The sequence below is a fragment of the Amia ocellicauda genome, chromosome 15 (assembly GCF_036373705.1).
Source record: "Amia ocellicauda isolate fAmiCal2 chromosome 15, fAmiCal2.hap1, whole genome shotgun sequence".
In the NCBI taxonomy this organism is placed as follows: Eukaryota; Metazoa; Chordata; class Actinopteri; order Amiiformes; family Amiidae; genus Amia; species Amia ocellicauda.
Genome location: NC_089864.1, coordinates 1,555,203 through 1,568,829, shown reverse-complemented (window position 1 = coordinate 1,568,829; position 13,627 = coordinate 1,555,203). Strand labels below are relative to the sequence as shown.

General features: G+C 46.8%; 1 protein-coding gene across 1 annotated transcript; it reads right to left on the bottom strand.

Moving 5' to 3' along the window:
• Positions 1–1,885: 1,885 nt before the first annotated feature.
• Positions 1,886–10,687, bottom strand: prrt1 (proline-rich transmembrane protein 1). The gene is made up of 5 exons (XM_066724338.1): positions 10,235–10,687; positions 8,795–8,927; positions 8,428–8,653; positions 7,685–7,876; positions 1,886–7,087 (listed from the first exon to the last, which is right to left on the bottom strand). The coding sequence occupies exons 1-5, from the start codon at positions 10,251–10,253 to the stop codon at positions 6,911–6,913; spliced, it is 747 nt and encodes a 248-aa protein (XP_066580435.1). The 5' UTR covers positions 10,254–10,687; the 3' UTR covers positions 1,886–6,910.
• Positions 10,688–13,627: the final 2,940 nt, after the last annotated feature.

Sequence of the window (13,627 nt, the reverse complement as noted above, 5' to 3'; positions counted from 1 at the left end):
AGGAAGAGAAAGAGTTTGAGTTTTACAAAACACTTTATTGAAACAAACACCAAGGAACCATGAAACAATCAGTAAAAATAATTATATCATATTAAACAACATAGAAAAACTACGAGGGTGCATAGCGCATCATCTATTCACCACAATCGACTAAAAGTTTCAAGGTCCTTGTTAAGTGTATAAAACCTATAATCAAGTAAAATCCTGGCCTTAATAAAACATTTAAAAAGCGTGACGAGGAAGAGAAAGAGAAAGGGTTCATACACAGTGGTAACTAATTAATTTGAACACTGCACTAACAGAGAGAGAGAGAGATGGGGTTAACAGATGTAGTGACAGCATTGACACTGCACAGAAAGAAAGAGGGATTCAGAGAGAAGAGAGAGAGAGAGAGAGAGAGAGACAGAGGGACACAGAGAGACAGTGAAAGCCAAACAGAGAGAGAGGTTTACCATTGACACATTTACTGTACATTAACACTACAGATGGAGAGTAAGAGAAAGAGAAAGACAGCCAAAGAGAAAAACGGGGACAGAGAGACAGAGAGAGCGACAGGGACACACACACACTGTGCTGTGCTGCAGCGTGACAGGCAGTGGGAGGGATGTTAATTGAACTCCAAGATGCAGAGACTCTCCGAGAGGCTAAACGGCTAATCCGTGATCCTGCTGGGAGCAGTCTGGTCTGCCCGTCGCCCTGGCAACCACTCTCTTCAGCACTCCGCATCCCCGTCTCTCTCTCTCACTCACTCCCTCTCTCTCTCTCTGTCTCTCTGTCTCTCTCCCTCTCTCAATCTCTCTCACTCACTCACTCTCTGTCTCTGTCTCTCTCTCTCACTCACTCTCTCTCTCTGTCTCTCTCTCCCTCTCTCTCACTCACTCTATCTCTCTCTGTCTCTCTCTCTGTCTCTCTCTCTCTCCCTCTCGCTCTCTCTCTGTCTCTCTCTCTCTCTCCCTCTCTCAATCTCTCTCACTCACTCACTCTCTCTCTGTCTCTCTCTCTCTCTCTCCCTCTCTCTGTCTCTCTGTCTCTCTCTCCCTCTCTCTCACTCACTCTCTCTCTCTGTCTCTCTCTCCCTCTCTCTCACTCACTCTCTCTCTCTCTGTCTCTCTCTCCGTCTCTGTCTCTCTCCCTCTCTCTCTCTCTGTCTCTCTGTCTCTCTCCCTCTCTCAATCTCTCTCACTCACTCACTCTCTGTCTCTGTCTCTCTCTCTCACTCACTCTCTCTCTGTCTCTCTCTCTGTCTCTCTCTCTCTCTCCCTCTCGCTCTCTCTCTGTCTCTCTCTCTCTCCCTCTCTCAATCTCTCTCACTCACTCACTCTCTCTCTGTCTCTCTCTCTCTCTCTCCCTCTCGCTCGCTCGCTCTGCCTCACAGCAGTGTTAATGCGACACCCTGTCTGTATCTCACACTGTGAAACAAGCCTGGATTGCAATTACAATTAACACACACACACCATGAGGGGGGGATCTGTAAACAATTAAAGACAAATATGAGAGCAGTATATATATATTTGTCTCTCCCCTATACACACACACATTTATATAGATATGAATATACATATACATATATTAATATATACATGTGTGTGAGTGTATATTGGAGAGACCAGGAGAATGGGTGTACAGATAGCAGACAGGCAGATAACTAGATGGATAGATGGATAGATACAGCAACAGACAGATATAGTGAGTCAGACCCCTCTCAAATGTTACAGCAGAGAAGAGAGAATAGGGCCAACTATAAATAGTAGCAGAGAGGCTGGGAGAGAGAGAGAGAGAGAGAGAGAGAGAGAGAGAGAGAGAGAGAGAGAGAGAGACGGAGAGGGAGAGGGAGAGGGAGGGAGAAAGAAAGGGGGGAGAGATACACACTCACAGGACCAAACCATCATTTATTTTATTTTATTTCAAACAACTTAGTTCATAGACACAGCTATTTAAATACGTGTATGAATACAGAAGAGAGATAAACTGAGACAGGGAGTTAGAATCCGGATTCATAAACTACACCAAGTTAAATCAGCTCCCATTGTTTTCCTCAGTCCCGTGCAGTGCCCCATGGGAAACGACCCCAAGAACGCTGTGCAGGATCAGCAAGAGGCAGTGCAGTGTAGTCGCGTGTCAAGCTGAATACCTGTTGTTGACTAAACTGCTTGTTAATGAGTGATATCTTGTCCGAGGTGGTCAAGCATTGATTCATAGGCTGTGGATGTGAATTCGTATTGGGTGGCAGTCCATAGCATCTTCAACAATGACAACTGTATCGATGCAACTGTACACACACACACACACACACGCGCGCGCACACACACACACATACATGCGCACAGTGGTACCTTTTGTGTAGCAGTAATACACTGTCAGAACTCACTGAACTCTTTCAATCCAGTTATCAGCAGCAGGTAAATTAGTGGAATTGTAGATGTGCAAATACTTCTGTCCCCAGCGCCCTTGAGATCCACAGTAATTGAGCTCCTTGTGTGAACTTCGTTTCATGACCTGGAGTCATCGCCTCCACGTCGGCTCCTACCTAGAGTAGAGTAGTGCTCAGACAGACCATTTCCAATCATAGACAAGGTCATTTATGAACCTCAATTGTCTTCAATTTAAATCTCAAATCAAGTAATAATAATAATAATAATAATAATAATAATAATACATCTTAAAAGTATTGTCAGACAATTATTATAGTTCAAAACTTGGCACCTTTCTTAGTTTAAAAGCTATATTCAGCAATACAGAACTAAAATCATATAGATTGTTCCTTCAAGCAATGGTCAACGTTGTTTTTCAAAACAAAGAAACAAAGAAACAAAGTGCATTTATTATCAGTGCTGAGCTGCCCTGGTCCTGGAGAGACACAGTCCAGACCAGCAGGGTCTCAGTCCTAGTCCCGGGCAATACCACTAAACCAATACTGTAGTTAAGGGAAAATCGGCTGTACTAGATATGTAAACCATTAATTAAACAAAAATTGTTTTATGCAGCTGTCAACTGATCTATTAACCCTGCTGGACTGGGCGCTCTGCAGGACCAGTCTGAGGCACAACCCACATCTCTTCCCTTACACCTACCATGGTTTTATATTAACACAACTCATGTTTAATGACAGCAACGCAATGAATTGTCTGCAGTACAGTTTGGTACAGTACAGCACAGTCTAGACCTAGCACTACAGAGAGGTACAAACTTGTTTGATCATAGTAATGCAGGGCCCTTGTGGCAGTACAGTGTGCTACAGTAGTCTACAGATATAAAACAATATACCCTCCTTCCGCAAGAGCAAAGAAGTCCAGGGATTCTTTATCATGGCTGCCATGAAAAAAGCCACAAAACATCTTGAAAAATGCAATAAGAGGGGAGAGGGTGGGGTGGGAGGGGGGAGGTGCAGGATCATCCAAGGGATTTTGGGAGTCGAAGTCTGTTACAAACACGTTTGTAGGCAGGAGAAAAAATATCCACATGTTCTATTGTTGATTTGTTTCCTATTTTTTGGCAGGTGTGTTGGTAGGCGACATTGTCTCACTTGGTATGACACCAGAGCTAGAGATAGAACAGGAGACAAGCTACAAAGGATGGTGAAACTGGCACCATTTTGGTTCTGAGGAACCAAATCCATCTTCAGTAGAAGCGTGTAGGAAGCTTGAGCCAAAATGGCGGCATGCAGGGGGTGGGGGGTTCCCTTCCCTTGGCAGTAGCTGGCAGCTTAGCAGAGAGACCAGTCTCACCATAGTCTCTCCTGTGAGCCCAACTCACAAACCATCACTCTACCTTCAATAAGTCTAATTACATTTGCACAGGAGAAAAAAACAAAAACAAATCTTCTATTTATTTTTGTTTCACTGATTATAAACCAAATCATCTTTCCGAAAGTCTGCGAGATATCCATGAATCCATTCTCTGAGTTGGACAATTCTGAACTAAGTGTTGATGCCTCTTCAGTTTATATCAGTCTTTCAAACAACTGTTTTCACCCCAAAACTAAGAGCTTCTGTCTCAGCTAGTCCAGGCCCAGTGTTGCACACTGACTGTGAAAGAGATGCAATGTAAAAGGAGAGAAAGAGGGAGGGATAGATTGAAAGCCAGGAATGGAGGGGGCTGGGATACCAGGAGGGAAGGAGAGAGAGATGGGAGGGAGAGAATAGGAGGGGAAAAGAGTGATGATGAGGGAGGGAGGAAGACAGAGAGACCGGTCTATGACATAGGGGAGGGCAGAAGGCAAGAGGGAGAAAGAGAGAGGCACTGAGAAAAGAGGCAGAGTGACAGAGCAAGCAAGTAGGAATAATTCACTTTAACCATCTCCCCGTGTCTCTCATACGCACTCAAACTTTAATTATTACTGCATCTTTTCAAACAAAACTGTATGTCGTGCGCTCTCCCTCTCCCTCTCCCTCCTATTCCTGTACTATTATTTTATACACTATAGACAAACCTCGTTCTCTCCCCCAGGCCGTTTGTCAACCCAGCTGTACAGCAGATGTCACTCGTGTGGCTCGTGTGGCAAGTGGAGTTCCAGTTACAATTCGATCTCTCTCCCTCCAGTGCATGTTGTGTTTGGCAGTAAAAGCATATATTTCTCAGTAACTCAGTTGTAAGGGGCTTGGAATCAGCGTTAACTCCCTACACTATCATTCCACTATTTTCTTGTTCTCATCTCATCCCAGCATTTGGCATTTCATTGCAAATCAACTTCCTCTCCTCGAGACCAGAGTAATAGTCTGTTCAGTCGCATCCGTGGGTTAAGGACTCGGTTCATTCTCTGTCCCAGTCCGTGCTGGAATCCATCGAAGGGTTGATGTGGTGAGCTTGGCACGTCAGCGGATCACATTGTGGATTGGTTTGCTGTATTTTGGTCAGTCTGGCAACGAGGGTTGTGGTCAAGTCACTCAGCGTACCACTCAGTCAGTCAGTCAGTCTGTGTACCACTCAGTCAGTCAAGTATCAAGTGATTAGTTGTTCAGTTAGTCAGTCAGTCAGTCAGTGTATGAGTTAGTCAATCCATCAATGAATCAGCTTGTCAAGTAGATAAGTCAGTCGTTCCTAGAAATGATTGAGGTGGTTGTCAGGCTGCCCTCTTGGTTGCTATTGATGCAGTGTCACGAGTTTGAGGTGGGGATGGGAACCTTCACAGGAGAGCCTCAGGAGATTTGAAAGCAGACTGTTAATGGAGGAGATTTTGTGAGATTTTGTGACCATGTGACACAGAAGGCGAGTGGAGGCAGTGTGGCACACATTTCTCTTTTGGTTTGTCTTGTTGATACTAGGGCCTTGCATTTTACATGACTGAAACACTGTTTAAAAAGTTGAGTCATGCAAATCACAGGGTCCTACTAATTGAGTCAAGCATATCATCAGCCTTCTTCTTGAAGGAACCTGTTCCACACTCCCACAACACTCTGTGTGAAGAAGCCCTGCCTGATGGCCCTGTCCACTGCGAAGAAGCCACTTGGGTCTCTTTTAGGATGTCGAGCACTTCTTCTATCAAGTCCCCTCATAATCATCTCTCTTCCAGGCTGAAGCTTGGGACAGTCCTTTAAGACCAGGAAGCACCCTGGTCGCACTCCTCTGAATTGATTCCAGAGCAGAAAAGCCTTTTAATTTCTTATTTGTGTTGAAATGTACACAGACTTAAAATACTTAAACGCTTTCACCAGTTCTGGGAATCACGGATTGAGGATTATATCGTAGGTGAAAAAGGTGAACACGGGTTGATAAAATATCACCAGTGACATCCTGGGAGTGAAACCTAGTGGACAGTAGATGTAGATATTGATGACATTTGTATATATTGTATTGAGTCCGGTGTCTCTCCGAAGGCTGTGTGTTTGAAGGGCCTCATCATTGCATTTCATGTTATTTTGATGAATATTCTACAAATGGATTCCATTTTGTTTTTCCAAACACAGAAAAGGGAACCTTCCTTATGAAACGACACCAAAAATATGCTTTTCTTCAAATGTTGCTGTTATTTGTCCCAAGAATGCATTGTTTGATCATGGCTTTTGTCATCCCCATAAGATCCAATCCTTAAAATATGAAAAAACATGAGTGCAGTAGAAAACAGGTTCAAGTTTGTAATCCACAAATTAACAAAACTAATGGTGAATACTGTAAAACTGAGTCAGTCAGTGTGTCATTCAGTCAGTGTGTCAATCAGTCAGTCAGTGTGTCATTCAGTCAGTGTGTCAGTCAGTCAGTCAGTGTGTCATTCAATGTGTCAGCCAATCAGTCAGTCAGTGTGTCATTCAGTCAGACTATCAGTCAGTCAGTCAATCAGTCAGTGTGTCAGTCAGTCAATCAGTGTGTCAGTCAGTCAGTGTGTCGTTCAGTCAGTCTATGAGTCAGTGTGTTGTTCAGTCAGTGTGCCAGTCAGTCAGTCAGTGTGTCAGTCAGTGTGTCAGACAATCAGTCCGTCAGTGTGTCATTCAGTCAGTCTATCAATCAGTCAATGTGTCAATCAGTCAGTCAGTCAGTGTGTCAATCAGTCAGTCAGTCAGTCAGTCAGTGTGTCAGTCAGTCAGTCAGTGTGTCAGTCAGTCAGTGTATCAGTCAGTCAGTCAGTCAGACAGTCAGTCAGTCAGTCAGTCAGTCAGTGTGTCAGTCAGTCAGTCAGTGTGTCAGTCAGTCAGTGTATCAGTCAGTCAGTCAGTCAGACAGTCAATCAGTCAGTCAGTCAGTCAGTCAGTCAGTCAGTCAGACAGTCAGTGTGTCAGTCTGTCAGTCAGTCAGTGTGTCAGTCAGTCCGTCAGTGTGTCAGTCAGTCAGTCCGTCAGTGTGTCATTCAGTCAGTCAGTGTGTCAGTCAGTCAGTCAGTGTGTCAGTCAGTCAGTGTGTCAGTCAGTCAGTGTGTCAGTAAGTCTGGTCCCTCCAGTGGTCCTCTGGAGGCGGTTGCCACGGTTACTGAGCGTGATCGCTAGGGCTCCCACTCGTCGTCGTGGTGCTGAGAGGCAATGATGACTACGACAGTGAGGATGGTGCAGAGGACCATGGAGGCGATGCCCACAGCCAGGCTGATGAACGAGAAGTTCCGTGCCTCACGAGACGCGATCTCTGCAGAGACCATGTCGCCACGGGCAATGGCCGTCCGCACCTGTGGGGTGTGTGTGGGAGTGGAGAGGGAGACATGAGTAGTTGTTGTTAATATGTAGAACAGAACAGTGCAGTACAGACACACACACACAGCGCAGTACAGACACACAGCACAGACACACACAGTGCAATACAGACACACACAGACACACACAGCACAGTACAGTACAGACACACACAGCACAGTACAGACACACACAGTACAGTACAGACACACACACAGTACAGTACAGACACACACACAGTACAGTACAGACACACACACAGCACAGTACAGACACACACAGCACAGTACAGACACACACACAGTACAGACATACACACACAGCACAGTACAGACACACACACAGCACAGCACAGTACAGACACACACACACACAGTGCAGTACAGACACACACACAGTACAGTACAGACACACACACAGCACAGTACAGTACAGACACACACACAGCACAGTACAGACACACACACAGCACAGTACAGTACAGACACACACACAGCACAGTGCAGACACACACAGCACAGTGCAGACACACACAGCACAGTGCAGACACACACAGTGCAGTAGTAACAGTGCAGTACAACAGGCAGGCCAACCTGCACAGCCTTGATGATGGCGATGATGCCTGTGGGCCAGAAGCAGCACACAGTCGTCAGCACAGCAATAGGCAGGTAATCATGGGGGGGGCGGCGTGGCTCCATCAGAGTAATACCAGGGGGCATCTGCAGGGGCATCTGCCCTGGGGCAACTCCTGGATGCCCTGGCCCCCCTTGCATGTAGGGTTGCCCCTGAGAGAGAGCAAGAGAGTGAGAGAGAGAGAGAGAGAGAGAGAGGGAGGAAGAAGGGAAAGGGAGGAAGCTGTGTTAATACAGTGAAGATACACTGCCTGACTGCCTGACTGACACACTGACTGTCACACAGAGTAGGAGAAGAGGATAGAGGAGTCGACACACTGACAGACTGGACTCACTGACACAGCACTATAGCAGAGAGAGAGACTGATAGAGAGAGAGAGAGTGAGAGAGAGAGAAAGAGAGAATGAGAGCGAGCAACACTCCCACTTGCAGTACATAGGGACTCATACAGTGTCTACCCACAGAGACACGCACACACACACACACACACACTCCGGCTGCCCCCCACACGATTGGTTGAGCAATTTTGATCTCCTTCAAGAAGAGAATGCAGCTCTCCTCCATCCTTCCCTTCCCTTCCCCTCCCTGGCCTCCATCACCCTTTCCCACCTTTCACCACCCTCTCTCTCCCTCTCTACAACACCCTCCACCACCCTCACTCTTGCAACCCTCCCTCCCTCCCTCCTGCTCCCTGTCCCACTCACAGAGGTCCCCAGTGGGTACACAGGCAAGTAGGCAGTGCAGGGCTGCAGCTGAAGGGGGTACCCAGGGTGGAGGTACCCGGCCGGGGGCGGGGGGGGGTGCATGGCTCCGCTCGCCCCCTGGGTCTGGATGGTGTAGCCCTGGGGAGCTGGGGGGGGGGGACCGGAGGGCGGGGGGGGGAACTGGCTGTGGAACTGGGTCTCCTGCATGTATCCCTCGGGCCCTGGGTGGTGTTGGGCGTGGGGGTGCTGCTGCAGGTGTTGGGGGTGCTGTTGGTGTTGGGGGTGCTGTTGGTGCTGTTGGTGTTGGGGGTGTTGTTGGTGCTGTTGGTGCTGTTGGTGCTGTTGGTGCTGTTGGTGTGGGTGGGGAGGGGGGGGCCCGGGAGGGTAAGAGGGTTGGGGGTTGAAGTGGGGTGGCGGGGGAGGGGGCATGGTACTCCCATCCTGCTGGGAGGGGATGTATGGTGGAGGGGACATGGGGTGGCGGTTGCTGTCGTCTAAGCCTGGGAGAGAGAAAGAGAGAGAGGGAGAGGGAGAGGAAGAGGAAGGGGAGAGAGGCAGAGGAAGAAGAAGGAGGGGGTAGGGAGAGAAAGAGAGAGGAGGGAGGGAGGAGTTAATTTCATTCAATCAGCAAACATTATCACTTAGTTGTTAAGAGGGGGGGTGATACAGAAATGCTGAGTGACTGCGTCATTAGAAAGCATTATCACTGTGTTGTTTGAGAGAAGTAAGGAGAGAGAGAGAGAGAGAGAGAGTTACTAACAGACAAATAGACTGACTAACTGGTTGTACACTTCAAGGCACGCTGAACTAAATAGGTCAAAGCAGATCTGGAGAAGGGAGAGAGGAATGGGGCTGCAGATAACATCTATCACTGTTACATAACCTGCTGCCTCTCTCACCGGGCTACAGAGAGAGAGAGAGAGAGAGAGAGAGAGAGAGAGAGAGAGAGAAAAAAAGCAAAAGGGAGAGAGGGAATAAGAGTGCACTGGACACTACAGCCAGAGAGGGGAGGACTGGGATGGGGTGAAATGTAAAGGAACAGGAAGATAGGAACTGACAATGTGTGGACTGACCAATACACAGACTGACTGACTGACTGACTGGGTGACCAATACACGGACAGACAGACTGACTAATGCACAGACTGACTGATTTTTGTATAACCTGCCAGAGAAAGCGAGAGAGAAGGATTAAAAAAAATAAAGGAGTATAAAATGAACAAAAGTAAGAGACAGGAATGAAAGAAATAGATATGGAGATACAGAAACTGTGTATATATACACACATTTGGTAAAATTTGTAAATGTAAATACATGATTTATTAAATAATAACATTCGACCCTTTTCCTTCGAGCACATAAATACAGGTTAATGTTAATGTGTCAGGTACGGACAGATTGCACTGATTAGTAACAGGGCAAGTAGATTGGCCTAAACAGGAGTGACGCATATGGTATCCAATGGACCATTCAACAACATTATACTTCACACAGAGAGAGACATTTGCTGTAAAAAGATAGATCTAGAATAGCAATGTCTGACGGACAGACTGGTGGGCAATAATGGCACTGTCGGTGTGACAGACAGAAGAAAAGGAATGACAATACACGGTCGGACGGACAGATAGACACATTGAGGACCGACCCAGGGATCTCAAACACACACAACTCAGATACTTATGGCGTACAAACGTTAGTTAACCGTTTTCCTCCTCACACACACCGAGAGAATAGCATGATGAATTACACAGAGGAAGAGAGGGGGTACGACACACACACGACAAACCGCCACCGTGCAGGACACCCACCGTGCTTCTCTGAGGACATCGCGGACCCTGTGGCGCTGCGCTGTGCCTTTGTGCTGCTCTCCCGTGCGTGTGGAGATGCTTCCTCTCCCTCCCTCTCTGTGCTGAGATGCTTTCTCTCTCTATCCCTTCCCTCTCTCTGTGCCGAGATGCTTTCTCTCTCTATCCCTTCCCTCTCTCTGTGCTGAGATGCTTTCTCTCTCTATCCCTTCCCTCTCTCTGTGCTGAGATGCTTTCTCTCTCTCTATCCCTGTCTCTCTCTGTGCTGAGATGCTTTCTCTCCCTTCCCTCTCTGTACTGAGATGCTTCCTCTCCCTTCCCTCTCTCTGTACTGAGATGCTTTCTCTCCCTCTCTCTGTGTGCTGAGATGTTTTCTCTCTCTTCCTCTCTCTCTGTACTGAGATGCTTTCTCTCTCTCTCTCTCTCTCTCTCTGTGTTGAGCTGCGATATTGCGCCTCTGTGTGGAGCGCCTGCCTGCCGCTGTATCTGCCCACCTTTTGTTACTGATGTAGCGAGGAGGAGGAGGGAGAGGGGGGGGTGGATGTAACGTTTGTGTTTTTATCATGTAATTGACAAGTGTGTGTATTATTATTATTATTATTATTATTATTATTATTATTATTATTATTATTATTATCGATGCTGCAGTCCAATGAGAGAATCAATGCATTCTTAAGATTCACGTTTTACTGAGTTCTCTCTCTTGTACAAGCGCTATATACCCTGCATTTATCATCGGGAGAATATTCTCTTAAAGGTGCAGGAGAGCACAAACACACGCACACACACTGACACGCACACACACTGACACGCACACACACTGACACACGCACACAGACCCTCACAGTACAGACACGCACACACTGACACGCACACACGCTGACACACGCACACACACTGACACACGCACACAGACCCTCACAATACAGACACGCACACACACGCACACACACTGACACACGCACACAGACCCTCACAATACAGACACGCACACACACGCACACACACTGACACACGCACACAGACCCTCACAGTACAGACACGCACACACACTGACACGCACACACGCTGACACACGCACACAGACCCTCACAGTACAGACACGCACACACACTGACACACGCACACAGACCCTCACAGTACAGACACGCAAACACACGCACACACACTGACACGCACACACACTGACACGCACACACACTGACACACGCACACAGACCCTCACAGTACAGACACGCACACACACTGACACACGCACACAGACCCTCACAGTACAGACACGCACACACGCACACGCACGCATACACACGCAGACCTCCCGCAGTCACAGTGAGCCCCGCACTGCCTGACCGCTGACTTCATCCACTCACACCTTGCTAATCACTCGCCAAACCTCACTGAAGACTAGAGCGATCAGACACACAGCTCTGGAAAAAATAAGACACCACTCCAAGTTCAGAAATCAATGTTAAGTGTTCTCTTATTTTTTCCAGAGCTGTATAGTCTAACATTTAAAACATATAAACTATCTACTGATTTACGGGGGCGTAAATACAAATAAAACACTAGGAAGGATGATGTAATGTGTCTGTAGACCTGCTCTCTCAGATGTGGAAGTGCTACACTGTTTCAAAATCTGTGTACAAAAAATTGAACAATTAAACAGTGCTAGTAAACTCCACCATTATTTAAGAAGTATCTGCAAATTAGATAAAGTATCTTAATATGATATTTAAAAACATAAGTACAACAAATGTATTGCACACTAGGAGAACCAGATGATTGAATCACTGTTGTTTGCAATGCTTCGAAACCACCACGCCACAGTGCCACCAGTTTATTGAAATGTTCAATTTATAACATTTAAAGTTAAAACATTAGTGGTCCAACCACACCAGAACATATACAATGTCTTGTTGCAGACAGGTCACATGTTTTTTGCAGGTTGTCACGGTCCAAAGGCCTGGGGACGACTGGAAATCAGGTGACCCAACTGTGGGGCGAGGTAGAGGTGATCAGACAAGTGTGGGTCAGACACCGGCAGGACAGGGCAAGCAAAGGCAGGGCAAGACGTGGTCCTGGTCACAGGCAAGGGTCGGGCGATCAGGGAAGCAGGCAATCAGGGGAAGGCCAAGGTCGTGGTCAAGAGGTAAAGCCGGAGGTCGAGGATACAAAGCTTTAAACAAGGCACAGGGAGAAAGCTTGGTGACGTAGAAGAAACTGACAAACCTTCGCAGTGAGTGAGAGTCGGGGGGGGGTTATACAGGCCGGGGGGAGAAGCACATGATGGAGAGCAGGTGTGCGGTGAGTAATCAGAGAGCAGTGAGATTGAAGGAGTGACTGATTGAAGCTGGGAGAGGAGACGGGTATGGAGAGGGCGATGGCGACCTCTGGTGGGGACATGTGGAAGTGCATGATACTGTGGTTGACCTCAGATGAAGAAGGCACACATTTTGATGTTACTTGTTTGTGTCAGAGCCCTCTAGAGCAGTAGACATGATCTGTGTGACAACCTGCCCATGTGACAACCAGCCCCGGCCTCCCCTATAGCCCGAGACTTCAGACTTCCCTGAGCAATCAGGACTGGCTGCAGCTCGTGCCCCCGCCCCTTCCTTCACACTGACAGTGAAAAATAATAGAAAAATAACAATAAAAACGCAAAGGTTTGGCTGAACGTTTAAGGGAAATAAAAGTCGCTTGAGTCAGAAGCAGCAAACGTAGATAACTAATACCTGATTCAGTAGCAGTGCTGCTATCAGGTGTCACTTGAAGTTAATATCAGGTACCAGGAGTCACTCAAATCAGTGTCAGATATCAGAGTGTGTTTTTCCTGGGACTTAATTGAATAGCCAATCAAACAGCTGAACCGTCATGTTATTTAATTGGTTCCGATACCTGACATTACATGTGATCGACACCTGATATTAAATTCGAGTGATGAGAGATGATAATAATCATGCTGCTTGATGCCAAATAAGACTGACACCAGATGGGTGATTCAAACCTGAGTGATGACTGAGTGCTGATCGCAAAACTAAGAGATGTGGGACAACTGAGCTGAGGAGCGAGGATGTCCTAGTATGGACACCGTACTGCAGCCCCGGGCCGGGATAATGTTCATACAGAGAATCTGTAGCAGAAGAAGGAGAAGCAAAGTTAGGGCAGCAGTTGCAGGCAAAGCGGTGTGCAATGAGGAGACACAACCTCAATATTGTGCTAGTAGGTTAGCTAGAAACTAATGCATACAAATGATTCATTCCGGTTTGTGGACATTATTATTTTCTATTATTAATCGTTGTCTTTCCTGTGAGATTTGTTTTTGATGTGATTAGATGTCAAAACAAAAAAAGAACTAATGTGTGGAATTTTTAAAACTTTACGAAACATTTACCAAAT

Coding starts and splice junctions, on each gene's coding strand:
- prrt1 (XM_066724338.1), bottom strand. Junction 8,654..8,794: donor TACCCTCCCGGGCCCCCCCC/TCCCCACCCACA, acceptor CGCCCAACACCA/CCCAGGGCCCGAGGGATACA. Junction 7,877..8,427: donor TGTACCCACTGGGGACCTCT/GTGAGTGGGACA, acceptor GCTCTCTCTCAG/GGGCAACCCTACATGCAAGG.